The 27704-nt window shown below is 38.2% G+C and overlaps 1 protein-coding gene across 7 annotated transcripts in view; it reads right to left on the reverse strand.

Annotated features, from left to right (window-relative positions):
• ADGRG6 (adhesion G protein-coupled receptor G6) overlaps positions 1-26811 on the reverse strand; it is a 295747-nt gene extending 268936 nt beyond the window's left edge. For 4 of the 7 annotated variants that reach the window (XM_073627847.1, XM_073627848.1, XM_073627846.1 and 1 more), the window contains exon 1: positions 26164-26811. In XM_073627847.1, coding sequence (XP_073483948.1) covers positions 26164-26165 — 2 coding nt within the window. In that variant the 5' untranslated portion in view covers positions 26166-26811. The remainder of the gene's footprint in view (positions 1-26163) is intronic. The other 3 variants (XM_073627852.1, XM_073627851.1, XM_073627850.1) reach the window with 1 other exon arrangement.
• Positions 26812-27704: the final 893 nt, after the last annotated feature.

Genomic DNA, 27704 nt, shown 5'->3' on the forward strand with positions numbered 1-27704 from the left:
ATGTTAATCCGGCCCTGAAGCAAGGGGATGCAGTGTTGGAGGACGGGTGCAAAAGTGAGAAGCAGTAAAAAAGGGGGCAGTTGGCAAGACATGAGCAGTGAAGTCCCTGACTGTTTTAATTACTCTTCTGCAAGGTAGGATCAGCTTTCTGTCTATATTCGTTATGCATAAAAATATATGTAATATAAGGATTTCAGTTTTTTAAATTGACTGTGTTGAGGTTTAAATGTGTCTCTTTTTAAATATGTTCTGGGAATTTTGTGCACAATAATTAAAGCATATTTGGTCGGTACCAGGACTGTGGCACTTGTGCTGTGAAGGCTCAGGCTCTAGTTAACTATGTACCTTTAATCTCCTCCCACTGTTAAGGCAGTGTGGCTAAACCCAAATTTCACCACAGAGCATCATTGTTCTTCGTGGAGGGTATTTCATTAGGTGAGCATTCCATTGGAATGACACTCAATAATGTATTATTATTATTATTATTCAGGATTTATATAGCACCCACCATTTGCACAGTGCTTTACAATATCAGGGCAAACAGTACAGTTACAATACAATTCAATAAATGAAGAATTAGAGGGCCCTGCTCATTAGGTAAGGTAAGGTAATAACTGTGGGGGATGAACTGATGGAGAAAATAAAAGTACAGTTGTTATGTGAAAACAGGATAGACTTCCTTGAAAAGAAAGATTTTCAGGTATAACCCTTAAAAATAAACAGAGTAGGAGATAGACAGAATGAGGTGGGTAGGTCCAGAGGATGTCAGAGGCTTGAAAGAAGCCCTGGAGGTTAGCATGGGAGGAGGTGACAAGGGAGATAGCATGCAGGAGGTCTTGGGAGAAACAAAGAGAATGACTTGGTTGGTATTTTGAGACTAAGTTAGTGATGTAGTTGGGGGCTGAATTCTGGATGGTTTTGTAGGTTGTTCTTAGTATTTTAAATTAAATTTGTTGGGTGAGCGGAAGTCAATGGAGGGATTAGCAGAGAGAGGTAGCAGACACTGAATGGTTGGTAAGGTAAATGAGTCTGACAGCAGCATTCATGATGGTCTGACATGTGTTTTTCCATGTAAAGGTAATCCAATGAGAAGTAGTGCAAGTGAAAGATAATCAGGAAGTGAATTAGAAGCTATGTGGTGTCATTGGTTAAGAAGGGGCTTTTTGTGTTGCAGAGGTTGAGGCAGCAAGATTTGGACAGTGACTATATGTGGGGGCAAAAGGAGAGTCCAAGATTGCACCTAGCACCCAGGTTAATAGTTGTGCTGTCGATCTTGACAGAGAAGTCAGGGGAAGAGGCACGTGGGGTAGGGAATAATAAGAGCTCAGTTTTGGACAAATTGAGTTTGAGGAAATGTTGTGAGATCCAGACTGATATGTCTGTCTGTAAAATAGTGACGTGTGAGGAGACTGATGAAGTGAACTGAGAGGTAAAGAGAAAGATTTGGGTGTCAGAGTAGAAATAGTATTGAAAGCCATGGCAGTTTTGAATTATAATTATGGTTTTATTAACAATATGTTAGCTTTTCACTTCACCACTTTACACATGAAAAATAGGAACTATACTTCAGCATTTGGAAGTCTTTTCCTCAAGACCTCACTATGTAGCAGAATGGGAACAAGAGCTCCACTGTACTCCGATCTTCTCAAATCCTTCACTTTTACACATCCACTTACAGTGGCTTTCTCGGTACAAGATATGAGCTTTAAACTCTTGACTATATGCTATAGATGCCCTTACATGGTACAGTAAATGATACCTTTCACCCTGGATACCTACTGGAGGTGTGGGGGAGAAAAGGCTAAAACATATCACATATGGTGGAATTATCCACGTATTCAAATCTTTTGGACAAATGTTTTTTCTTTATTCTGCCAAGTCACTTCATGTGACATACAAATCCCTCAAATTGCTTTATTATCAATCTTAACAGGATCTGTTTCACATATTAAGAAGGGCATTTTTTACTATTATCAGCTCAAGCAGTAATACTGCACCACTGGAAATCTCCAGCAAGCCCTAAAATTGCTGAATGGGCTTAGGAAATGTGTCATATCATTTAAATGGAATACTTGATGGCCTGATTGCATAAAATTAATTTTAAAACCTGGAATACCCGTTTGTTATACATGGACTCAGAATACTTTAAATCTTACCTATAGTTTAGGCCCAATTAAGCTAGGTTTTGACGTCATCCTGGACACCTGGACGAAGGCGTCTGGTCACATGCTCAGAACCTTGTGTAACCTCTCTTTGTACTAATTCTTTTTTTAACTTCTTATTTTCCCTTTCTGTTTCCTTTTAATTTCTGTGACTTATTTGACTTCACATTTACTAAGACATTGTCTGAGGATTCATGGGTTTTATATTGTTTTTTCATGATGCAGGATAATTGGGTCTTTTACATGCCTACTTCTCTATATGTGCTGAATGATTGTATGGCTACATGATGCTCTGTCCATGTGGTAGAGTATTCCGCAAATTGTAACCTTTGGGATTTCTTAGAATATTGTACCATTTCTTACATGAAACTCTGTACTTCTATTCTTATCTCTCAATATTGAAAATTAAAATATTTGAAATGTACAAAAAAAACTATACTTCAATAGAAATAAATATTTTTACTGTGTGTTGTTTGTTGTTCAGCATTGTGATTTGTCTTTGAGTTTGCTGTCATTATGATAATAATTCTCTTACTTTCATATTTGGGTCCTTGGATTAAAAAAATTTAAGATCCCCTATCCTAAATGATAATCTGTGTTATCTCAAATATTTAAGCAGGCCTCTCCCAACATAAAAAACTGTATTGCAGTCAGCACGTAATGCTGATGTACAACCATCTTAGTTTCTATCAGGAAAAGCGGCATTTGGTTGTCACTTACAATAAATTTGATTTCACTTCCTGGTTTCTAGAGGCACTGGTGATGTAGCCAGGGCCTCAAAGATCCATCCTGGAAAGACTACGTCACCCAATGCCTTCCTGGGAAATCCCTTGTATACACTGCAACATCTAACAAGATTTTTAACAAAAACCTTTTTTTTTCTTCTGCAACATGGTGCACTGCAAAGCACTGGAACGCCAGCAATTTGTCTGCATTGAAAGTCCTTTTAAATTGATTGGGTTGTAGTACCAGTTGGTTTATATATTTAAAGATAGATTTTTAGACTGAGTGAGCAAGGTTTAAAACCATACATTTTTTTTTTTTTTTTGCTATCCCTTGTTGGGTAGCATTTCCCTTACTGTTTGTAAGGACGGGAAATTAAGGAAATTTGGCCAGATTTTAGTGGAGTGGAGAAGGATTTCACTTCTGATGATGCTTTCATTGCTGACTGTGCCTTCTTGTCCAAGTGATTATTATTATTATACAGGATTTATATAGCGCCAACAGTTTACGCATCGCTTTACAACATTAGGGAGGACAGTACAAGTACAATACAATTTAATACAGGAGGAATCAGAGGGCCCCGCTAATTACAGCTTACAATCTAGGAGATGCTTGCAACCCCATTTTGTATTCTGTTGCTGCAGAGGTGACTTAAAAATATAAAAATGCCATCTGAACAGGTGAATACTATTTTTTCAAAACATGCAATTTATGATATGCATTGCTTTTAAAATCTTTATATTTAGGGTTTACTTATGCTTTATCCTAACCCTTTCTAACAAGTATACTTGCCTCATCGGCACTAAAAGTGTTCCACCCCGAGTCCTTATCTTGGAGGTAAGGAGAGGGTACCCTAACCGAATAGTAATTTTTTTATATTTTGCATTTATAGTTTATTTGGACAAACAAAGCGTTTTCTTAGGCAGCACAGTGGCCCCGTGATTAGCTCTTCTGCCTTGTAGAACCAGGCTTGTCTGTTCATATTCCAGCTGCAGCACTACCTCCAAGGAGTTTGCATATTTTCCTTGTGCTTGAACTGATTTCCTCCCATGCTTTAAATACATGCTCATAGATTTGGAGGCTCTTATCTAAATTGGTCCTAGTATATGTGTACATGAATGTGAGTTAGGGACCTTGGATTGTAAGCTTCTTGAGGGCAGGGACTGATGTGAATGTACAGTATTTGTAAAGTGATGTGTAATTGACGGCACCATGTAAACACCTAAAATAATAAAACAGTAAGGAAAATTTAAATTTCCCTAAACGTGATTGGCTATATAAAACAAGCTCAAATTCAATCATCTGAAAAAGTGAAATAGAGATTCCTTGACATGTGTTAAAAGAGTCTGGTTCTGCTTTGGCTTTTGTTTTCCTAATATAAGAAGTTTATAGAGAATCCTACGTGTTAATTTTACTGTCATTGTACACTATGGCAAGTCAGCCTTTTTTCCCTTTCTAGAATGATAGCACTGCCAAGTACCAAGGCAGATTAGGCTGCTAATGCATCTTTCTATCATATGGTTGGCACCAGCTCCCGTGACGTAAAAGATAATAGATTCTGAAGCAGCAAACAGTACTTTCTATTCATTAATGTGGCACAGCTTAAACTGTGAACCTTTCATGAAAGGACTCATACATCCACAGTCTACGGCAGTGCCAACCAATCTGACAGTTCAGCATGCTGTGTTAGACTCCAGCCATTCACTGACCATATATTTTTACAAATCAAAATTTTATGTTTTTATACATCTTCTTAAAATCAACAGGCAGTGGTCTGAAAAAGTACTGAACACAGTGCACTTAAAAACACCACTTCATTAAACCTAAATTTCTCAGCCCAGTCAAAGCGCTAACTCCTGCCAGACCCCACTGCTTTTGAAGTTTCTCTGAAGCCTAGAGGGGATACAAACATTGTGGGTAATACACTCATGTAGGTTATTTGCCTGGCCAGAAGGAAATAAGGGGCAAGAGATTCAAAATTGATAGGGATATGTGTTCTTTAATCCAATGCAAACTGTTAGCTAGTTGTATATCACATAATGAACTAAAATGAAAGTTCAGTAAAACACTAAGTATATTTAAATCTACTCCCAACACTATTCTAAGTAATTCTTCTCTTCACTGAAGCCGGCGCTGGGACCAGATCATGTGATCAGACCAGATCACACTCAGCATAGGTAAGTATACAGATCTTTCCTTTACAGGATAGATAGAATAGGCTTAAAATGGGGATGGGAGTTGATTTAAGTATAGTTAGTATTTGACTGACCTTCCACTTTAACATACAGTCTTAAGGTGGCCATGCATGGCTCAAATTTTTTGCCCATTCCTATGAACTGGGTGAAATTTGAGACATGGGTGGCAGTGCCGACACCATCCAGCTCGAAAAACTTTGATTGTGAAATTGAAGGAGCTGGGTGGAAAAGACAGTTAAAAAGTAACTGCAGCCAATCAGCTTCTTTGGGTATCCTAACAGCTGTAGATACCGGCTGTCAAAAAAAATATCTGGCAGTGGGAGCTTCATCCATTCATGCTGTTTAGCAAGGATGGGTGGAATCTATGCATTTCTCTCATTCAGCATGTTGGGCTTAACAAGAGAATCTTTATGTGTATGACAAACTTCATCCTCTACACACAGAATGCCTCAAACAGACTCCTCCACACATCATTTATAATCCACATCTGCAGCAGCCTCATGATTTCGAAACTCCAGTATACTTCTATTTCTAATTATAATTGTCTTTGTGCTGCTGCAGTACTCAAATAAATAATCTTTGCCAAAATTATATGTAACAAGTCAACACTTTGGCCAGCGCTGATTCTGTTTCCTGCTTTGCAGTACTACTTCATAAGTTGTGCTCTACTGCTTTTTTTGACAATGCAAGCCTGGCTCAGTCAAGTCATTTAAAACAAAGTAGTCATTGTGGTTGATACTGTATCTTTCAAGTCTCAGCTGTTAGAAGACATAGTGATTGCAATGAACCACTAAGGGTGGCCTTTAGTGGCAAATATTAAAACATTTATATTTAATAAAATTACAAAAAAGGCAAAAGTACAAAAAAATGTGAACATCATACTTTGAGAACATTTTGGGGGTGTTCCGCGCTGATGATAAATTGTGTGATGTTATAAAACTGAGACAACTACCTGGATAGGGTCTTATATGATAAGATTAAGAGGAATAGTGGATATGGCACTGCTCCTAGACAAGTGCGTGTTATAAATGAAAAAATGCTATGTGCTTTGTGCAATATTTAAACTAACAAATTATCTAAATAAATTGAAACATAAAAGGAAAATACACTCTATGATATTATTAAAGTGACTAGTATTTCTGATGAACCATATGACTAATAAACATTGGCCTTATAGTATGTGCAAAAAATCATTATAAAAGTGTCAAGTGCTACCATGAACCAATTTCGAAACTCCAGTATACTTCTATTTCTAATTATAATTCTCTTTGTGCTGCTGCAGTACTCAAATAAATAATCTTTGCCAAAATTATATGTAACAAGTCAACACTAATAAACTCAACACTAAAAGTCAACACTAATAAACTCTGCAGTAGTGAATAAAATAAAATAACAAACAGCCACTGGATTTTTATAATGATGGAAGTGACCAGTCCGTAAGTAGTTAAGTTCTGGTATCGTTGGTCAGTCCATATTAAGTGGAAAGCAAAAATCAATGGAATCACAAATCTAGGTGACAGGTGCTCTTTACCCGTGCTTGTAATAGATATATTGCTGCAGGTATTCTGTGCTTCCCTTATGATACCGCACTCACCGGAGAGCTCTCCCCTCAAGGGGGTATCTCGCATTCACAGCCTATACTGCTGTATGGCAGGACACATATCCATGTTTGGTACGCTTTTCCTTCACACAGTTAGTCCCTTCCTTTCAATTGTATGTGGAAAAGAAATAACATCCCATAGCGCAATAACATTTGACTATTTATTCCATAAAACGTTCAGAAATGCACTTACATTAAGTTGAAATTTTGAAAAGCAGGAAGTCCAGGACACTCGCGCGCTCCACGGACCAAAACAGTAAGTGACACAATGACGTTAGAAGTTCCTCCCTATGTGTTTCGTCATCACAACGTCATCAGGAGCGCTATCATAATTATTAGGTTAAAGTAAACATGTACTTTTTCCATACTGGACAAAGCAATGACTTTTTTTCAAATTCCCCCCTCTCTACCCAGCAGCAGCTCATTTTGCCTTCACTCCTCCACCATTGTTTTGCTCCAAAGAAATGACCTAATACTTCCTGGTATAGAGGAGTTTGTTGTAGTCAGTAGATATCACGCTTAGGTAGGGCTATGCTAGGCTGCTGCCTCCCCTAGGTGCTACACAGGTGCAGCCTGGAAGTATGAACAGGTATATGTATGGGGATAGGTAGCGCTGCCTCCCCACCTAGAGAGTGACCCCCGGTGGTAACTAACAGTGTTAGATGTAGATCTTAATTAGGTTACTGGATGGTGTGGGCTTCTAGATGGTGTGGTCTAGGATACTAGATTCCATTAATGAAACAGGGTTACCTAGAAATTATAGATGCGTGGGCTTCTAGATGGTGTGGACTAGGATACTAGATTCCATTAATGAAACAGGGTTATCTAGAACTTATAGATGCAAAGGTGAAACATCCAAATAATGGGTTGTGATATCAGAATATATATATATAAAGTCGTGATACAATAAGAATTTTTACCTTCAGTTTTTATACCTCCTAACTGGTGTATAAAGTGCTCAGTGCTTGATAAAAATTAAATATACATATAAAATCCGATTTGTTCGAATTAATATGTAATATATCACGGAAAAGACCAACTTAAATATATTATGATGTGAGAGTGAGACACAAATGCAATAATAATGTGCAGTAGATTAGTCTTTAGAAAAACACAGTCCTAATTAATAGTGCAAGCCTTCAGATTTATTTGATAGTGCTAGTTGCTCAAAAGCCCATCCGCAGTGACTTGTGCAAAACCCTTGTGCAAAACAGCATAAAAGTGACGGTGGTGTTCCCCTTCAGTTCCCCACTCACCAGACTTCCAAACCGCTGCAGGGGTAGACCGCATGAAAGTGGGGGTCTTTTTCCAGGGCCGTCTTCCTATTTATTGGATCCAGCCTTTAAGGATGTCCCGATTTGGTGTTCCTCCTGGCAATGGATGATGTTTGGAGTGGTATGCCAGTTCCTGGATATGTTTGTCTCCTGGCGCTTTAGGCCTTCGGTATATCCTCACATAGATAAAAGAGACGGCACTGATAGTGAAGTTCCATAAAAAATTCTGGGTTTATTGATTAAAAAACCAGGGCAACCATCCCTGTTGCCAGAAAGGTATTGAAACAACACAATTGCAAAATTTTTCGTTTAGCGTGCGTTCCACTAGTCCGAACACTGCTAACCGGAAGTGACGTGGGTGCATACTAGGCTCCGCCTTATGCATTTTGTCATGGGACGTCGTTTGAGGTGGTGCCATCTTGGTACACCTCACATCTTAAATACCGGGTGGATGTGCAGGGTCTGCCTCTGCAGTTACATAGCGGGCCTATTGCAATGAGAATCATCATGTGTGGTCAATGTCAGCTAAGGGGAGTATGTTAATCCATCTAACTGGGGTAGATAAATGACATCATTCATAGAATCCATAGAGTCTGCCCCCCAGTGGCCAATCCATGTATTATTCATCCCTCTAGACTCCAGCTAAATTTGATAGATGTCCCCATGCAGCCACATGGGAAGCAGTTCTGCCTTTGCACAATCCAGATATTACATAGTAAAAGTAAAATTTGCAAAAATACACATTAAATTAAAATTACAAACTATAAACATAAAATGAGTCAGCATGCAAGCTGATATTAGTAGGCGGAATTACAAAAAATGCATATCGAGTGATATATATGTGTCTATGCGCGATTTCTAAAAGGGTTTTTGAACTCAGAGATAAAAAAGGGTTTTGAACTCAGAGATAAAAAAAGGGTTTTTGAACTCAGAAATAAAAAACTTTAGGGCAAACATATGTTGGTATTGTTTTAGCCTATGTGCACCCCCTCCCCAAATTCTAATTGGCCCATGTAGAGACATGTAGAAATTAGTAGAAAAAAATCTATGTGAAAATTGTTCTGAGCCTGAAGGGGTCAAGTCATCCAAGTACCATGAAAGGGGACCCTAACCAGTACTAATATGAGAAGTCTATGGGGTAGGCCCAACATTAGGTAGCCCCAGTGTGGGAGAGTGTACCCCTCAGAGGCGGCTAGGGGGGTTAATAATTAGATATAAAGCAATTTAGGTAAATTTCCAGGTTCAGGCCCCCAGGGGCCAGGAACCCCAACCTGTATATCCACCTCATTTTGTGAGACCTGGATTTTTTTGTTGCCTCCCCTCCAGTGATCCTTAACCTGGTCTATTCCATAAAAAAATCAGACCAGTGGGGTCCTTATGGTGTACTTCTTTAAAATGTCTGGAAAGATTATGTTTAGGAAATCCTTTCCTGATGTTATTAATATGCTCTCTTATCCTTACAAAGAGAGGTCTGGTGGTTCTGCCCACGTACTGGAGATGGCAAGGGCATTCTATAACATAAGTGACATGAGTACTTGTACATGTGATCAGTTCTCTTATTTCATATTCCCTATTGTCAACTCTAGATTTGAAGGATTCTTTTTTTCGTGGTTGCTTTTTGTTAACTCAACATGGAAGGCATTTTTGGCATCTAAAGAACCCTTTGATTTCAGAAAAGAGTTTAATGGTTTTAGGGGGATCAATAACATTATGGACCCGGTGGTTCCTCAAGGCCAGGGCTCTCCTATACACAAATCTTGTTTTTTTTTGGCAGGATCTTGGATTGCACTCTGTCTGCTTTCAGTATGGGCAAATATTTCCTGGTGATACGTTCCACAGATTGATACTGGGTATTAAAGCTGGTAACAAAGGAGACCTCATTGCGAGTCTCTTTTTTCTTATTTTTCTTTGCCAGTATTGTGTCTCTGTTTACTTTCATTATCTCCGTTTTCAATATTATCAGGTTCTTTTTTTGATAACCTTTCGCCTCAAATTTTTTGATTAGGATGTTGGCTTGTGTGTCAAAGTCTTCCAGAGTCCGGCAGTTCTTCCTTATTCCTAATAGCTGCCCTTTGGGGATGTTCCCCTTGCACTTAGGGTGGTGACAGCTGGATATAGGTATTATTACGCTGTTACTGTCTGTTGGTTTGAAAAAAGTTTTTGTGTATAGTTCATTCCCATTCTTGAAGATCTGTAGGTCCAAATAATCAATCTGCTGGTGGTCCCATTTTCCAGTAAAGGAGATCCCATATCCATTGTGATTTAAAGTTTCAAGAAAATGTTCAAATGATTCTACTGTACCTCCCCATAAAATCATCTATATACCTTCGATATAGCTTGATCTGGGATATTCTCTTCTCATAAGTGTACTTTTCCTCCCACATAATCACGAAAAGGTTTGCCACAATAGGGGCATAGCGTGCCCCCATAGTCACGCCTTTAGTTTGAACGTAATAGTTTTTCTTGTACCAGAAGAAGTCACTCTTCATGGCAAGTTGGAGGCCTCCTAGAATATATCCAATTTGTTCCTGTTTTAATCCAGTATTTTCATGCAATGCCTTTTCAATTCCTAGCAGCCCATCTTTCTGAACAATACTAGTATAGAGGGAATTGACATCAGTGGTGGTGAGTAAGTATTTATCAGCATCTCTAACATTTTGAAGTTCCGTAATGAGTTGTGTATTGTCCCTCAAATATGACCTCCCTTTCAGAACAAGGGGCTTTAGGTATTGGTCAAGGTACTCCCCCAGACGTGAGAAGAGTGAACTGATCCCACTTATGATTGGTCGTCCTGGTGGTTTCTCCAGTCTTTTGTGTATCTTGGGTACATAGTATATTACTGGGGTCTTAGATTCCGATATGAGGTATTTGGCTTCATTCTTGCTCAATATCCCTCTTTCTTTCCCTTTCTTAACAAAAGCCTTTCATTTCTTCTCATATTTGTGTTTGAGATTCCCTCTTAGTTCCCTTAGTTTTTTGTATGTGTCCTCCACCCCCAACAAATTTTCCATTTCCTCCTCATAATCTTGTTTGCTTAGTATCACCAATCCCCCCCCCCCCCCTTGTCAGCTGGCCGTATTACTACTTCATTTTTCTTCCCGATAGCTTTAATGGTTTTCCATATATTCATATTTCTGGAGTCCTCCCTTTCCAATTTTTTCAGGTCATCCTCGACCATTTTCTTAAAGGCTCCCAGGCATTGGTTCCCCGGTACTGTGGGGTTGAAAATGGAGTTATTTTTAAGTGTAGTCTGACTAAAACCTGGGATATCAGGTATTCTCTTGTCTTCATTTATTGCAAAATGTTTCTTCAGGTTTAATTTTCTCATAAACTTCTGAATTCAATATAGGCTTCAAACTTGTCCAATGACTTATCCGGGGCAAATTTTAGGCCCAAATCCATAACCCTCATTTCTTCCTCTGAAAAAGCACTACTAATGCCCCGTACACACGGTCAGATTTTCCGAAGGAAAATGTGTGATAGGACCCTGTTGTTGGAAATTCTGACCGTGTGTAGGCTCCATCACACATTTTCCATCGGATTTTCCGACGCACAAAGTTTGAGAGCAGGCTATAAAATTTTCCGACAACAAAATCCGTTGTCAAAATTTCTGATCGTGTGTACACAAATCCGACGCACAAAGTGCCACGCATGCTCCGAACAAATAAAGAGATGAAAGCTATTGGCTACTGCCCGTTTATAGTCCCGACGTAAGTGTTTTACGGCACGTGAATGATCGGATTTTACGACAACTTTGTGTGACTGTGTGTGTGCAAGACAAGTTTGAGCCAACATCCGTCGGAAAAAATCCATGGATTTTGTTGTCGGAATGTCCAATCAATGTCTGACCGTGTGTACGGGGCATTAGGGTAAAAATTCCCTCTTCTAGTTTTCGCATCTTCTTTTTCATCTTCCCCCCTCTCTTTCCTCTTGTCTGTTTCCTCTTTCCAGGAATCTCTGTGTTGATTCTGTTTCTCTTCCTTGATTGGTAGTCCATCCATTTCTTATGTCCATCTCTTGTCTCTGATGTGGTGAGTGTCTTCTGGGTATTGGGAACCTCTGTTCTCCAACTATATTCCTGGGAGGTCCTTCCTATCTTTGATTTTCTCCTCCATTTCCATACTGTCCCCTCCACTTTTGGGTGTATGGGACACGGTTATTCCATCTTCCTGGGGGTCTTTCTCATTGTCCTCCCTGGGAAAAAACCCTCTCCTCCCTAAATTCTCCTCTCCATTGTCGATAAGGGGTGTGGCACCTGTCATCTCCAATGGGGGAGAATCTATTGTATGTGGGAATATTGAACCTTGAATTATCTGGTGTTCTAGGATACATTGGTTCATATGGGTTGTCCCTATTGGTATTGGGCCTACCCTGGCGATAATTTTGTGGCTCAGTAGCCATCCTGCTTCTTGGGGCAGAGGTACGTTCAAATCTTAGTTGTGATGTTTGGCCTCCCCTGGGAAGGTCTAGATCCTCCGTTCCATCACTTGGGCTATCATCCATAGACTCATCATCCATTTCCTCCTCTGCTTCTTCAATTTCTCCTTGCCATTTCTAAACTTTGTTATCTTTGTAATCTAATACATCTCTCTTAAATTTTTTCTGCTTTTTGGTTTGGATCTCAATGTCATATTTCTTAATAATCTCCTGCAGTTCCCTTTCCTTATCCTTATACTCTTTTTGATTGGCAAAGGGGAGTAGTAGATTCTTAATATCTGTTATGTTTATTTCTACTCCTCTTAATTTAAATTGTCTTCTCTTCACTATATTTTGTAGCAAATCACTTTCACATTTATTGAAGAAGGAGTACCAATCCCGCATGAGTGATTCATCATTTGGGGTGTATATGCCACCTCAATCTCTGATGTGTCATCTTTTCACTGATGTACATCTCTAAAGTGGCTATATCCCACCACACCCTTAATTGTTTTTCCATGGTATGTGTCAGTTGTTTAAATAGACCGCTCATGTCTTGTCGGTTATTAACCTGTTTCTGGCTAAAAATTCCCCCCATGTCAATATTCCTAGCTCTTTCATCTATGTGAGGCCTAAAGTGCCAGTAGACAAGCATATTTCCAGGAACTGGCACTCCAAACATCATCCATTACCAGGAGGAACACCAAATTGGGACATCCTTAAAGGCTGAATCCAATAAATAGGAAGACGGCCCTGGAAAAAGACCCCCACTTTCATGCGGTTTACCCCTGCAGGGGTTTGGAAGTCTGGTGAGTGGGGAACTGAAGGGGAACACCACTGTCACTTTTATACTGTTTTGCACAAGGATTTGCACAAGACACTGCGGATGGGCTTTTGAGCAACTAGCACTATCAACTGAATCTGAAGGCTTGCACTACTAATTAGGATTGTGTTTATCTAAAGACTTATCTACTGCACTTTATTATTGCATTTGAATTGCACACTCACATCATAATATATTTAAGTTGGTCTTTTTTGTGATATATTACATATTACTTAGAACAAAGCAGATTTTATATATATATTTAATTTTTATCAAGCACTGAGCACTTTATACACCAGTTAGGAGGTATAAACACTGAAGGTAAATATTCTTATTGTATTATTGTATTACGACTTTATGTATATATATATATATATATATATATATATATATATATATATATATTCTGATATCACAACCCATTATTTGGATGTTTCACGTTTACATCTATAAGTTCTAGGTAACCCTGTTTCGTTAATGGAATCTAGTATCCTAGTCCACACCATCTAGAAGCCCACGCATCTATAATTTCTAGGTAACCCTGTTTCATTAATGGAATCTAGTATCCTAGTCCACACCATTTGGAAGCCCACACCATCCAGTAATCTAATTAAGATCTATATCTAACACTGTTAGTTACCACTGGGGGTCACTCTCTAGGTGGAGAAGCAGCGCCACCTATCCCCATACATATACATATTCATAGAGGCGTTTGTGATTGTACATGCGAGCCACCTTAAACAACTGTCTATTCATACATACTATATATCGTGTATAAAACATAAAACCTTATACTCATAAAACCATGTTTACCTATGTATAAAGTATCCATCAGAAAAGTTACCTTTACAAGGAATATCCACAAGTAAAAAATATAGGAAAAACCTCTGCACACCTGATACAGCCATTATGAGTACTGCCTAAACATGCAGGCTATGCTGCAAGCTATTAAAATGACTGCAAATACATATGGAGGTCAATCATGGCCTTGTGTGTGCAGCCCACAGAATGATTACATTGCCACCATATAATAGAGTATAGAGTATTTAAGTAAACTAAAATTAACTTGGTCAGCAAAGATGTTTTGTGTATACAGTGGTATACACAAATTCACTTAAAGTGTACACGAACGCTAAATCTATTTTTTAGTTTTTATGAATCTTTTGCAATGTTTCTTCCCTATGCCACTTCCTGTTTCAGAATGACAACACTAAACCGCTGCCTCTCAATTAACAGCCACCTTGCCAGCCTGCAGTGTGCACTACTTTAAATGATCTAATCCTTTTCTACTCTATCCAAAAATTCCACTTTAAGTTGACATTCAAAAAGCAAACTAATTGATCTAGAAAAGATACTGCATAGGTGCATACCAAAAATGAACATTATTTAATGAGAGTGGAACAATTTAGGAATATACTCAAAAGTGAGTAAGATATTAATCATGTCAGTTAAAGATTGATACTGAGTAAAGAAAATTGATTAGATTGATTCTAAGTTCAGATAAGATAAAGAAAACTAGCAAGGAATTTGATGAATTATTTATTTAAAGTGTTAATCTTGGGTTTGCAAAACAAAAGAAAAAAGTTCAGTAATAGGGTGTAGGTGCTCTAGTCTATAGTTTTTACTAAAATGTAAGCTGACATTCATGACTTTCTTCTGAACCAAATCATCATGACAGCCAGGCAATTGGCATTTTCAGAAGCAGAGATCAGCCATAGCAGCCTCTATAGGGAAAGGGAAGGGAGTTTGCATAAAGTAGTGAGAGCCGAACGGCATCTATTTCTTAAGGTGAGTTACAGTAAGCACATCCTGTGGGGAAATTTTACAGCTACATTTCATTTCAACAAATGAGCTTTTGATATTAAAGAGGACCTGAATACCAATCTTAAAGCTAAACACAGTGCTGGAACAAAAATTAAAATAAACTATGCAGTACCCCCCCCCCCCCCAATACAGCAAATTAAGAGTTAAATTATCTTTTTGTTTAGGGGTGAAGCAATAACGTGTTCCAGCTCCTGCCTTTTCCCCTGATCCCCGCCTCCCTGTGACAATGGGCAGGGGATTTTCTCCCCACACTGGCTGTCACAATTTAAAAATAGCATCACTCATTCACAGAGTTCTGTGACAGATGGCTTGTAGTTTTTTATGAACTGTGAGGGGCACTGTTGAGCATTCTCGTAGTTTATTGATTCTTCCTGCAATTGAGTAACTGCCTACCCATATCGGCGGTATGGACAGACAGTTTACTGAGTGTTTGCAGGATCCTGACATTGCACCCACAACTGCAAAAAGATGTTCATTTCTTTTTTTTATAAAAGGTGAACTTGAGCTTCTGCTAGTACAGGACAGTGCTGGAGATATCTGGAAAGGGTAATAGGGTAAATTGGGGCTCGATAAATCCCAGGTGCAAGGTCGTCATGGCAACTAGAAATTGCATCCTGGCGCCTGGGTTTTTGTTAGCCCATTCACTGTTGCAGGGATGCACATCTTGTATCACCCAATGCCTGGAACATGCAGTTTAGTTTTTTCTACATGTAGCCCTGCTTCGGGCAAGCAGCAGGGCTCACTTGTCAGGTGGAAGGATTCAGGCACTCAGCTGCCACCTGATTGCTTCCACATACGTGCACTCACCGCTACGTATCCTGGGCTTTTCTTGCAAATCTGCGGGCCTGGGACTGGCATAGCCGGCACAGTAGGGTAGAGGGGAGGGAGGAGAGCAGACATACCTCCCTATCTTGTTTCTGACCTGGAAGCAACGTGTATGATGGTATGATCCCGCCCCAAAAATTTTTTTGAGGCCCCCCACCCCCACATATATGCACGTACAAACGTGAATGCATGTGTTGGGGTGCCCACGAATAAAATATTGCTTGCGATACACATGTTACATATCGCTGCAACTGGTTGCAAACTTTTTAGACAAAGCAAATTTGTCAAGCTCTGGGGTAAGTAATACAGCTTCTTCTTTTACCGATTTGAAATAACAAGAATTTAATCCTAGCAGTGCAGGGGAACCCAACACGTAGATTTTATTTTTTTCTATATTGAAGTTCAGTTTTAAATGTACCTGCATTACAGATATCTGCTGTCGACCCACAGCTCTTTTCTAACATAAACTGATAAAAATACCAATGTAATATTTTACAGGAACTCTAGTCTTCTTTCAGGTACCAGTGTCAGGATAACACCATGGGGGGGGGGGGGGGGGGAGGTTTACATAGGATTTGATCTGATTTGATCTTGTACATACAGAGCTATTGTTTGGCTGATTCTGTATTAGAAAACCACCCGCACCAAATCCAGCCTTATGACAGAGCTCATTTGGATTCCTCCCACCTTACCGAAATGTCAAAACACTGACCCCTAGGGAGAGCAGATGAAGGTATGTTTTAACACCAGTCTTCCTATGAGTTAGGTCAGCCTTTTTCAACCAGGGTGCCCAGGCACCCTGGGGTGCCTTGAGGTTTCTTCAGGAGTGCCTTGGCAAAATGCCTAAAAATTGCCCCAAAATAGTATGCAAGCCGGTGGGTGGATGAAGCCTGCCTTTTAGTTACACAAAGCCACAGGTTTTCATTGTACACCATTACAACCTTCTATCTGTCAACCTCCTAATGACCAATGACATCATCAATTGATAAGGAGGATGTCAGCTGCTTGCATATCATCCTTGTTTGACCCTCCATTGCCTAACTCCATCAGCTTTGGGGTCTCATTAGCTAAGTGATCGAAAAAAACTGAGGGAGAAGAAAAACAATGAAATACTTGTCAGTAGCAGCTTGCAAAAGTGTATTTGCTTTGGAAGAATAAATCACCTCTAACATTGGGTGTCCTATGTGTATTGATGTTGCTGCATTATTTAAAACGATTAGAATAGTTTTTACATTTTAGAAAAGGCATGTCAAGACTGTCCATAATTTTGGAGGATGCCTCAAGATTGTCCATAATGTTAAAGGGTGCCGTAACTGAAAAAAAACAGAGAAATGCTGAGTTATGGAGCAGCAGGTAGCTAGGACCAAAATATCACTGTCCAAGATTAACAGTGTGGTGGGCGCCATCTTAGTAACAGGCTACAGCGCCTAAGGCTACAGCTTCCATGAGCACAGCAGTAACTTTGTGCCCATGGAAGTGGCTTTGGAGCAGCATTTGGAGGATACCGATTGTCTCCTGGAAACGCGCCATTGAAGGTGCTCTTCATTGATGCGGACCGGTCACCTGTGAAGGAAGTCTATGAGATCTTAGCAGTGTTCCTGTGGTTCTACTAAGCCTGTTTGACCCCCCTGAATAAGGGCGGGCGCAGGCTTTCTGGTAAGCCTCCATTGTTTATTGAAAGGCGACGGGAAGCACAAGTGGTGGGAAACATAGACCCAGGGTCTCGCATTGGAAATCTTCCATTTGGATACTTTCACTTATGAACTGTTTTTTTGTCACAATTTTTTTTTTTTGTGTGTTTTATATGCATGTTCACTACTAATGGAGTAAACACACATGGACTATTTTTATTAGATGCTTTCATTTGCACCTGTTTTTGATCACTATTGATATATTGGAAATATATTGTATACATTGTTATCATACACGTCATACTCACTTGTAGTATTTTATCCAGCGCTGCACTCCTACCTTTATCCATATCTCTTGTGCCCTATATCGGGGTTATAGTGCCTAGTTGCAGGATATCCTTCACGTCCCCCCCCCTTTTAAATTTTTTTTTCACATTTATCACGCACCTAGCGCAATTCTTCTTTTTTAATTTTTTACAGCCTCTAAGAACCTTTGTTTTATATGTGCCCCATTAACACCACAAGGATGGTGTGATGTGCGGTGTCAAAAAATACAGACATGCTGGATTTTTCTGCAACGCACCAGAGCTCACCTGCTGTCAGCGCCAGTCATTGCACTTTAGCTCTGCTGCAGTAGATAGGCGTAGATGAAATGTCACGTTGACATTTCAATAAGGTGTGGGAAAAATAGGTAAACAGTGCTTGCGTTGTTACAACACAAGCTTCCACTCCCCACCACCGGCACAAAACGGACACCAGGCTGCATGGTAAAACATCGGTCTAGCATGCGGGCATGTGTGAATGGGCCATAAGAGTATCTGTGGGCCACAACAAGCTTTAAACAACAGCCATGTTTTAACATAATTGTAAAAATCACTATTGTATATATTTTGCTTCTAGCCTCTACTACTTTACTACTTTTTCTACCCTCTACTACTTTCGCTTCTAGCCTCTACTCCATGGAAAGCAGTAACGTTTGGTCCTATTGACAGTTATAGGATGGAGTGCCCTGTATGCCAGGAAAGTTTCTAGCGCCAATCTATGTCAAAGATGAAATGGCATTCGATTTAGAAGTGTGCAGATTTCAGAAAAAACTGCAATTATCTGTGCAGAAGAGTCCATCAACAGACAACTGTCCTACATACCAGTCAGTGTAGAGCTGAAATCAATCATATGCCATTGTCTTAAATATCAATGTAAGATTTAATGAGGTATTTTGGTTAAAGTTTGTACCGGCAGCTGTTATTTGTATGTATACTTACAAGTTTTTTTTATCAACCTAGATTGCCTTTTCTCTTCCTCAAGAATCAAACATCGAAACACTTTGAGACCAATTGGCCACTGGCCAGCATACATAGAAATGTTGCTAAATTAAATTCATCAGAAATTAATGTACTTTTTCTATTTGTGCCATATAGCTTTGTTAAGGGGCGATGGAGCAATTATCATTGGCATGTTTCCTATGTACAATGTTCTGGGGATATAAGGACTATCACTAAGGCATCATTTTTTATAAAAAAATGTGTATATGCAATGTAATAAAGATTATGATGTATTTTTATAAAATTTTGTGTGGCATATGTTTTTTTTGCAGTCAAATAGTTCCTCACCCAACTACCAGGATGTTTTGTAATATGCATTTTACTACTTTTGCAACATCCTCTGTATTTCATTTATCAGCTCAAAGCATTTACAGTGTATATATAAACCATTATTTATATGAAAATAAAATGGCAGCTATCATTCTTATTAGGCATTTAGCAAAATGTAAACATATTATTTAAATAGGTATTACATCTCTAAAAGTTTAAGCTAGTAATATCAAACATTTGGAAAAAAATCTATTTGCCACCTGATTACGGTATAGACCAGCACAGTGACTTAGTGAGTAGCACTCCTACCTAATGTTGAAGGGTCCTAGGTGCATTTGGTTTGTATGTTTTGTCTGTGTGTGCTTCTCCTACAATACTCCCAAAAAAGCTTGCAGGTTTTATGGCCTCCTCCCTAAAATTGCCCCAAATGGGATATGGACATAAAAAGGTTGGTTCTGTTGAAGAAAAGGGTTTAATAGAATGGATCTGTGTAGTCTGTGTTGTTCTATATAATAACTTAGTGCTTTAAAAGTACTGGAAATAAATATATTAGCCATGGAAAAGCTACCCATCTATTACCTCCTTTGACCAGTACGAAGTGCATGGGAGGTGGCTGAAACATTGCAAACAAGACCATTTTTGTTTCCCACTATGGTGTAAATCTATTGTGCATAACTAAACAAAGGAAGTCTGTTTGATTGAATTTTAAGTAGCATGTGCTATAGCATAACATAGATAACACAGCTCTGTACATGCACAAACACACATATAAGCACACACAGGCTAGCTAAACTCATCTAGCTAATTTTAACAAAAAGGATGGACATATGCAGAGATTACTTTTTGTGATGACTGCAAGTCAGAACAGGTCCAGAGATACAAGACTTGGTGCTGAACCACCTATGCCTTCTAATTGATCATTCAATGAGACAGTACCTACATTGGTCAATGGAAACAGGGGAGGTAGTGGGACCAAGCTTGACCTATACTGGGAAATCACTGGATCTATTTATCAACTTGATAAATGTTTTTTTTTTAATGTAGGCAATGCACAGTTTTAATTGCCCTGGTTAATTACAGGTTGATTTTAATTACCACCTGGTAGTATGAAATACATACTGGATAATAATCGATACAACGTAAAAGAGGCAATGGGTAGGATGCATGCTGGAGACAGAATCTGACTAATTCCTAAGATGTTAAATTTTAGGGGTGCTTTGTACAGGGCTTCAAGTTTTGATAAACCAAGCAGTTATCTTTAGAAAGTCCTCATGGGCCAGGAGGACTTTTTCTCCTACATCATTTGATCAGTTATTTAATGTGACAGCACCTACACTGGTCAATTGAGAAGTGGGAGGTAGTGGGACCAAGCTTAACATATACTGGGAAATCCCTGGATCTATTGATAAGCTTGATGCATGTATTTTGCGGTAGGTAATGCATAGTTTTAATTGTCTGGGCTAATTACAGTCTTTTTTGAATTACTATGTGGTAATACCACAGATTATAACTGACATACTACATAATAATGGATATAACATCAAGGAAGCAATGAGTGGGTAGCATGCTTGAGATAGGATCTAACTAATTCTTATGCTGTTACATTTTTAGGGGTGCTTGTACAGGGCTCCAAGTTTTGATAAACCAAGCCATTATCTTTAGAAAGTGCTCAAGAGCCAAGAGGACTGTTCCTCTTATATCTTTTGATCAGTTATTTAATGTGATGGCCCTACATTGGTCTATGGAGAGGTCAGATATAGTTAGTGCAAGCTTGACCTATACTGGGAAATCCCTGGATCAACTGATAATCTTGATGTGTGGCTTTTAGTGAAGGTAATGCACAGTTTTAATTGTCTTGGTTTATTTTGGGTACTATCTGGTAATTCCACATATTATAACATGTATACTGGATAATAATGGATACAACGTCAAGGATGTAATGGGTAGGTATTAAACTGGAGGCAGGAGCTGACTAACCCTTATGTTGTTACATAAACCAAGCAATTATCTTTAGAAAGTCCTCATGAGCTCAGTTTAATTGACTAGTCTTTGTATGAATCCCTCTTCCTCTGTTAAAGGTTTTAGCCATTCTAAACTGTGTTCAAGTGGCCTGACATTCACAAGGGACAGTTATGAGGGTTGTCAATGAATTCTAAATGAAAGGTTTTCAGCAGGGTATAAAAGTGCTCTACTTATTCTTTGGGGAACTATACCAGAATACCTGGTTATTGTGCCAGATGTGGGCCTTATAAAGCCCTTGGCTTTCCTTGCAAAGACTGCAGGACATAGAATGGTATCCCAGCAGGTTCAGTTCCCCACTATTTAAAATTTGATAGATAAAATGAGTCCTAGTTTAAAGAACTAGAAAAATAAACAAAGAACGCTTTACCTAAACGTGCATGCACACCAAATCTGGGTTCTCTGCTAAGATGAAACTGCGTTATACTGTGTTATGAATATGAAACACTGAGGCTGCCATAGCTGAGCTCTCCTTATGAAAATGCTAGTTTCCTGGCTGTCAATCTGAGCCTCTTGCTTCAATACGTTGAGTCACTAACCAAGCACAAGAACGCAGACAAGGATTTTTCTCTGACTTTCCAAAGCTGCTTGTTCCAAATCAGTGGGGTGAACTTACTAAAGCAGTAGTGTACAATTAGTACTTTGACCCTAATGACTCAGATAATATTAAAGTCAGTGGCAGTATAACAGCCACATTAATAGCATCTTCAGAAGAAAGTACAATGTCAGCCTTCCCAACAGCAAAGCTGTGGCTTTATGATCCCAACTCCTGCAGCTACATTGATATCTGCAAAGTTTTTATGGAATAATATGTAAGCAAGGGGCGAAGCACATCATTGCCATATGCGATTTATCTAGATACAAGCTCAATATTTATTAAAATAGTAATTGAAGCAACGCAAATGGCAATCTTCTGCACTTTGCTATCAACTGAAAATATTGATTGAAATGGTCATAAATGCAGATAATCCATTAAAAAAACTATTGTTTAATCAATCTGTGTTAGGTTCAGTTCTCTAGCACACAGGTAGATATTTGTTTGCCTAATCAGATATGATCAACAAAATTCCACCAGGGCTGATCAATGTGACAGCATTGAAATTGATCAAGAGCCCTCTAAATAAATTGAGCAGAGGATCTCTGGTTTGCAGCTTTTATTCAGATTAGTTCCACTGTATGATCGATTGAAGATCATATTGATGCTTGTGTGGTTACCATTAGGCATGCTTCTTATGGCCTCTTCTTATAATGGAAGGTCCCCCTCTTAGAATTAAAGAGGCTTTTGGATCTCCCTGAGTGCAGACAAGAGGGAACAGCTCAAGAGTTTATGGGAGCATTAAAAGACAAACTTTTGAATAAGCGGTCTTTGAACAATTTACAACCTATACTAAATCACACACTGGAATACATGCTTGAATCAAGAGCACTTTTCAGCAAAATGTTTATCAAGGGATAACAAATACTGTAAGTGATATAGTTGCTGACACATGCATTGACACTGTGCCATGAAACACACATTATCAATAAATCAGATCTGTGGTTGGCAAGTTGGCACAAACTCAGAGGATAAAGGCACTTTCAGTAGCATTATTGCTTGTTTATCTTAACTTCATGATTACCAAATAAATGGAGTCAGCATACAAAATGTACAAGCCCTTGCATAAAAGCAAAGTTTTGTCTGGTAATGTATAAAGCCCTGCAAATAAAACAGAAATGTAATAATTTTGGCTTTATCAACAATGGAAAATTAAACCCATACTGAAAGATGTAATATGAAGACATTGCTACAATTAAAACCTCATTGAGAGTTATGTGATGTAGAAACATTGCCCCGACGTGAGGAATAATCACTTTACAAGTTTTTTTATTGCAGAAAAATTCCTAAATAACAGTGAAGACCAAGACCACTCAGAATTGAGATTCTGATAGTTGTGGTTGCTGGCAGACTGAATGGCTTGTTATGGCTCTTCAGGAATTGAGCAGTGAGATATCCTCTCTAAAATTCCCAATTCCAACTTTTATATAGCCAAATGAAGGCATCACGCTCCAAAGATTAATTTGTAATAACGTTGATTAAACAAATAATTATGGATTCATTATGTGTGACACTCCTGGAATCGGGCATAAGAATAAATAAGAAGAAGAAGAAGGAACTTTGTTACTGGAGTCTATAAGAGCATTGACCACCCAAAATTGAGCATTACATTTGGTAGGAAGTGGCCTAAAATCATGAAATTTTAGAAATTTAGGCAATTATTTCCAACTCCATACATTTCAAAACGAAGATATATATAACTCTCACTTTAATAATGATCTATGAACCATTTCAGTAGCAACAGCCAACATATTTTTATCTTTTTTTGTACACCAAGACATAACCAACTCAGTGAAACATTATTAGTCCCCAATATAAATTGCAAAATGAGACTTCACAGCCTCAGAAGTTATATGCCTTCATAACATATATTTTAGTTACCTATTTATAGCTGTCTGGTGTGCTGTGTACTGTACATAGATTACATCACATATAATGAAATATTTTCAGGTCATGGAGTAATAAACTGACACGTTAAGAGGTTAGTCATAAATTAACTCTCTTGCTGAGCGTCTTTTCATGTTCTGTTTAGCCAAAACATTGCATAAACACCTTGTATAGATGTTCAGACAAAAATGATATCTCAGGGCAATAAATTGATACCCATAGATATTTACATCTGCATCAACAGAGCGGCAGGTGAACAAAAGTTAAGACCAGGAATATACAATTATTAATGATCAGAAATGTTCGATATACAAATAGTAAGTGAGCTAAATGCCATACCTGTAGCAGAACCAAATCAATCAGAAGTTATCTTTATTTTCACTGTATAGTGCTGAAATCTAAAATCAGTGTATTCTGTAAAAGTGACTTAATTTATAGATAGATAGATAGATAGATAGATAGATAGATAGATAGATAGATAGATAGATAGATAGATAGATAGATAGATAGATAGATAGATCTATGTATGTATCTAAAAAGATATATAGAGCTATATATATATATATATATATACACAGAGAGAGAGAGAGAGAGAGAGAGAGAGAGAGAGAGAGAGAGAGAGAGAGAGAGAGAGAGAGAGAGAGATCTATATTTATATAGATATATCTCTCTCTATACATAGAGATAGCTATCTATCTATCTTTGATTGTGTGTGTGTATAGATAGATAGATAGATAGATAGATAGATAGATAGATAGATAGATAGATAGATAGATATAGATTGATCTATCTATCTATCTATCTATCTATCTATCTATCTATCTATCTATCTATATCTATATATATATATATAGACAGATATATCTATCTATATATATATATATATATATATAGACAGATATATCTATATATATATATATATATATATATATATATATATATATATATATATATATATATATATATATATATACAGTATATTATATGTATATTGACAACTATATATATATATATATATATATATGTGTGTGTGTGTGTGTGTATGTATTGGGCTGCAGGAGAAGGGCTGACGTCACGTAAGGGACATAAGACCAAGAGTATACAATTATTACCAATCCAAAGTGTTCAATATATTCAGTAAGTGAACTAAATGCCATAATTGATGTAGAACCAAACTATTCAAAAGTTAACTTTATACAGACCACTGTATACTGTCGAAATTAGAAATCTGTTTATAGGACATATATGTGTATATATATAGATATCTATCTATCTATATATATCTATATATATCTATATTTATATCTATATCTATCTATCTATATATATCTATATAGATATATATATCTATATAGATATAGATATATATATCTATATCTATATATATATATAGATATAGATATAAATATATATTTATAGATATATAAATATCTATATATATATATATATATATATATATATATATATATATATATAGATAGATAGATAGATATAGATAGATATAGATATATAAATATATATCTATATCTATCTATCTATCTATCTATCTATCTATCTATCTATCTATCTATCTATCTATCTATCTATCTATCTATCTATCTATCTATATAGATATAGATATATCTATATCTATAGATAGATAGATAGATAGGTAGATAGATAGATAGATAGATAGATAGATAGATAGATAGATAGATAGATAGATAGATAGATAGATATAAATATATCTATCTATATATATCTATATCTATATCTATAGATATAGATATAGATATATATATATTATATGTTGGCCAAGTCAAATTATGACCTTTCACATGAACTTTTTTTTTCATTTTAATCACTCTAAATCAAATTTGCAAAAACCCTACATTTTTTATATAAGATATATATAAGATAATATCTATATAAGAGAGATAGTGGGAAGTTGCAGGGACCCATTCAATCACATTTCTAACTGAAATCTGCTTTGTGTATGACCAGTAGGGGAGTCAGACTACACAAAACATTTCACATCTGTGTTCGGAAGTTGTATGGAGTGGAAAACAAGATTACAAACAAATTTCAGAACATTCCACATAGCTTGCGACTTTCCTCTAAATTTATAAATATTAGCATTTCAAATATATTTTAATCCTAATCAGAGATTTCCATGAACACTTTGTAAGTTTGATCTTAACTGTTCTCCATGAAACATTCATGAAGCCTGACAACCCCAGAAGAATGTGTACCTCCAGCCTGGGAAACATGTCAATATTAAATGACAGCAGACGTGGCACTTTCATAATAAGGACTATTTGTTGTTTCCATTATTTAAAAAAAACATGATTTTCCTGAGCTTTCCCAGCCTCTTCTGCCATTCACAAGCCCGTGCACGCAGCGACTATGCAGACTCTCAAGTTCTAGCGCTGATGCCCTTAGGGACTTTCAAGTTTCAACCTAAAAGTTTTTTTCTGAACTAAAGCTACTATTGTGAGATGAATGCTCAACTTGTGCCATCTGATCGCTCAGACAAAGTTTCCTAAAGTTTGGAAAGCTTTTAAAAGTAGAGATGTGTCAGGATGACCTGAGACTTGTAGTCCCCCCCACGAACTTACATGGTTGCTGTCCGGATCTATTCCACCATCTGGAGGCTGGTGAGCAGCATGTCGGTGGTAAGTAATAGGGGACCCTTCCAGGCGATCTCCCCCCACACTATGGAGAGCTGTGTGTCTGCAGATCGTCTGTAGTCCTGAGTCGGTGTCAGCCAACAAGTGCAGATCACTCACACATTACAGCATTCAGCATTAGGATCGCAAAATCCGAAGCTGCTTGTGTCTTCTCCTTCCAAAGGCAATGAATGGAAGCGGAGACTTCCAGGCTTCTTATCTCTATACAGCTCCCCCCAAAATAACGTCCATAGATCAAGCAGAGTCCTAAATAAAAGGAGGGCTGTCAGAGCCAAAAGTCTGTTGTGTAGTCCTTGCTGGGACTGGTTGGCAGTCCTCCTTTGTCAGCTCTCTATCTCCTTCCTGAGCTCTCTGTGGCTCATTGTGTAGTAGAAGAGTCTGGTGGTGATCAGGTTCTTCCTCCTTTATCTATGATCGCTCACAAGCTGTCCACACTTTGTAATATCATGCTGAGTCCTGTGATCCTAGGACTGTACAGACAGGTGGAGTGAGCTGTACACTGCACTCAGCTCCCAGCCTCTTACTCATCAACCTTCCTTGTATAGGACTGAGGACAGAACTGCTGAGAACTACTCCACCCCATGGCTGAGCATAGTCATCATCCACCACTGACTGGGGGCAATGCCCACTGCACCCCTCCCCTCACCTCTCACCACTCTGGGTCTGTTCTTACTTTTACATTCAGTTTTTACAATCCTCAAACTATGGCTTAGAAATGTATATTCAAGTATGTACTACTGAAGTAATACCATACTTCTGGTTTAAAAGAACAAAAAGAAAATGCAGAATACAGAATACTTTATTAATCCCAAAGGAAAATTGGGAAACACAGACACACTTAAAGAGGTTGTAAACCCTCATGTTTTTTCACCTTAAAGGGGCTGTAAACCCTCATGTTTTTTCACCTTAAAGGGGCTGTAAACCCTCGTGTTTTTTCATCTTAAAGGGCTTGTAATGCATCCTATGCATTAAGGTAAAAAAACGCCTTGCAGTCACCGGCCCCCCAGCCCCCCGTTTTACTTACCTGAGCCTCAAATTTCAGTCAGCATGTCCCCGCCGTCCCTTTCTCCACAGGTTCATGGCTCTTGATTGGATAGATTGATAGCAGCGCAGCCATTGGCTCCCACTGCTGCCAATCAAATCCAATGATGCGGGCGCAAGTAAACCCCCTTCGGGAAAGCGCTTCTCCAAGGCGGTTATCTAATGCGGGGAGGAGCCGCAAGAGCCGTCGAGGGATCCCCAGAAATGGATGTTCAGGGCCACTCTGTGCAAAACGAGCTGCATAGTGGAGGTAAGTATGACATGTTTGTTATTTTAAAAAAATTAAAAATGATCCTTTAGTATCACTTTAATGCATTGTATGCATTAAGGTGAAAAAACACCTGGCAATGACTCCCCCACCCCCCGTTTTACTTAACTGAGGCCTGGAACTTCACCCAGCGGGGACACGCTTTCCCTCTGCCCAGGGT

Source organism: Aquarana catesbeiana, linkage group LG04 (genome assembly GCF_042186555.1).
Source record: "Aquarana catesbeiana isolate 2022-GZ linkage group LG04, ASM4218655v1, whole genome shotgun sequence".
Taxonomy (NCBI): domain Eukaryota; kingdom Metazoa; phylum Chordata; class Amphibia; order Anura; family Ranidae; genus Aquarana; species Aquarana catesbeiana.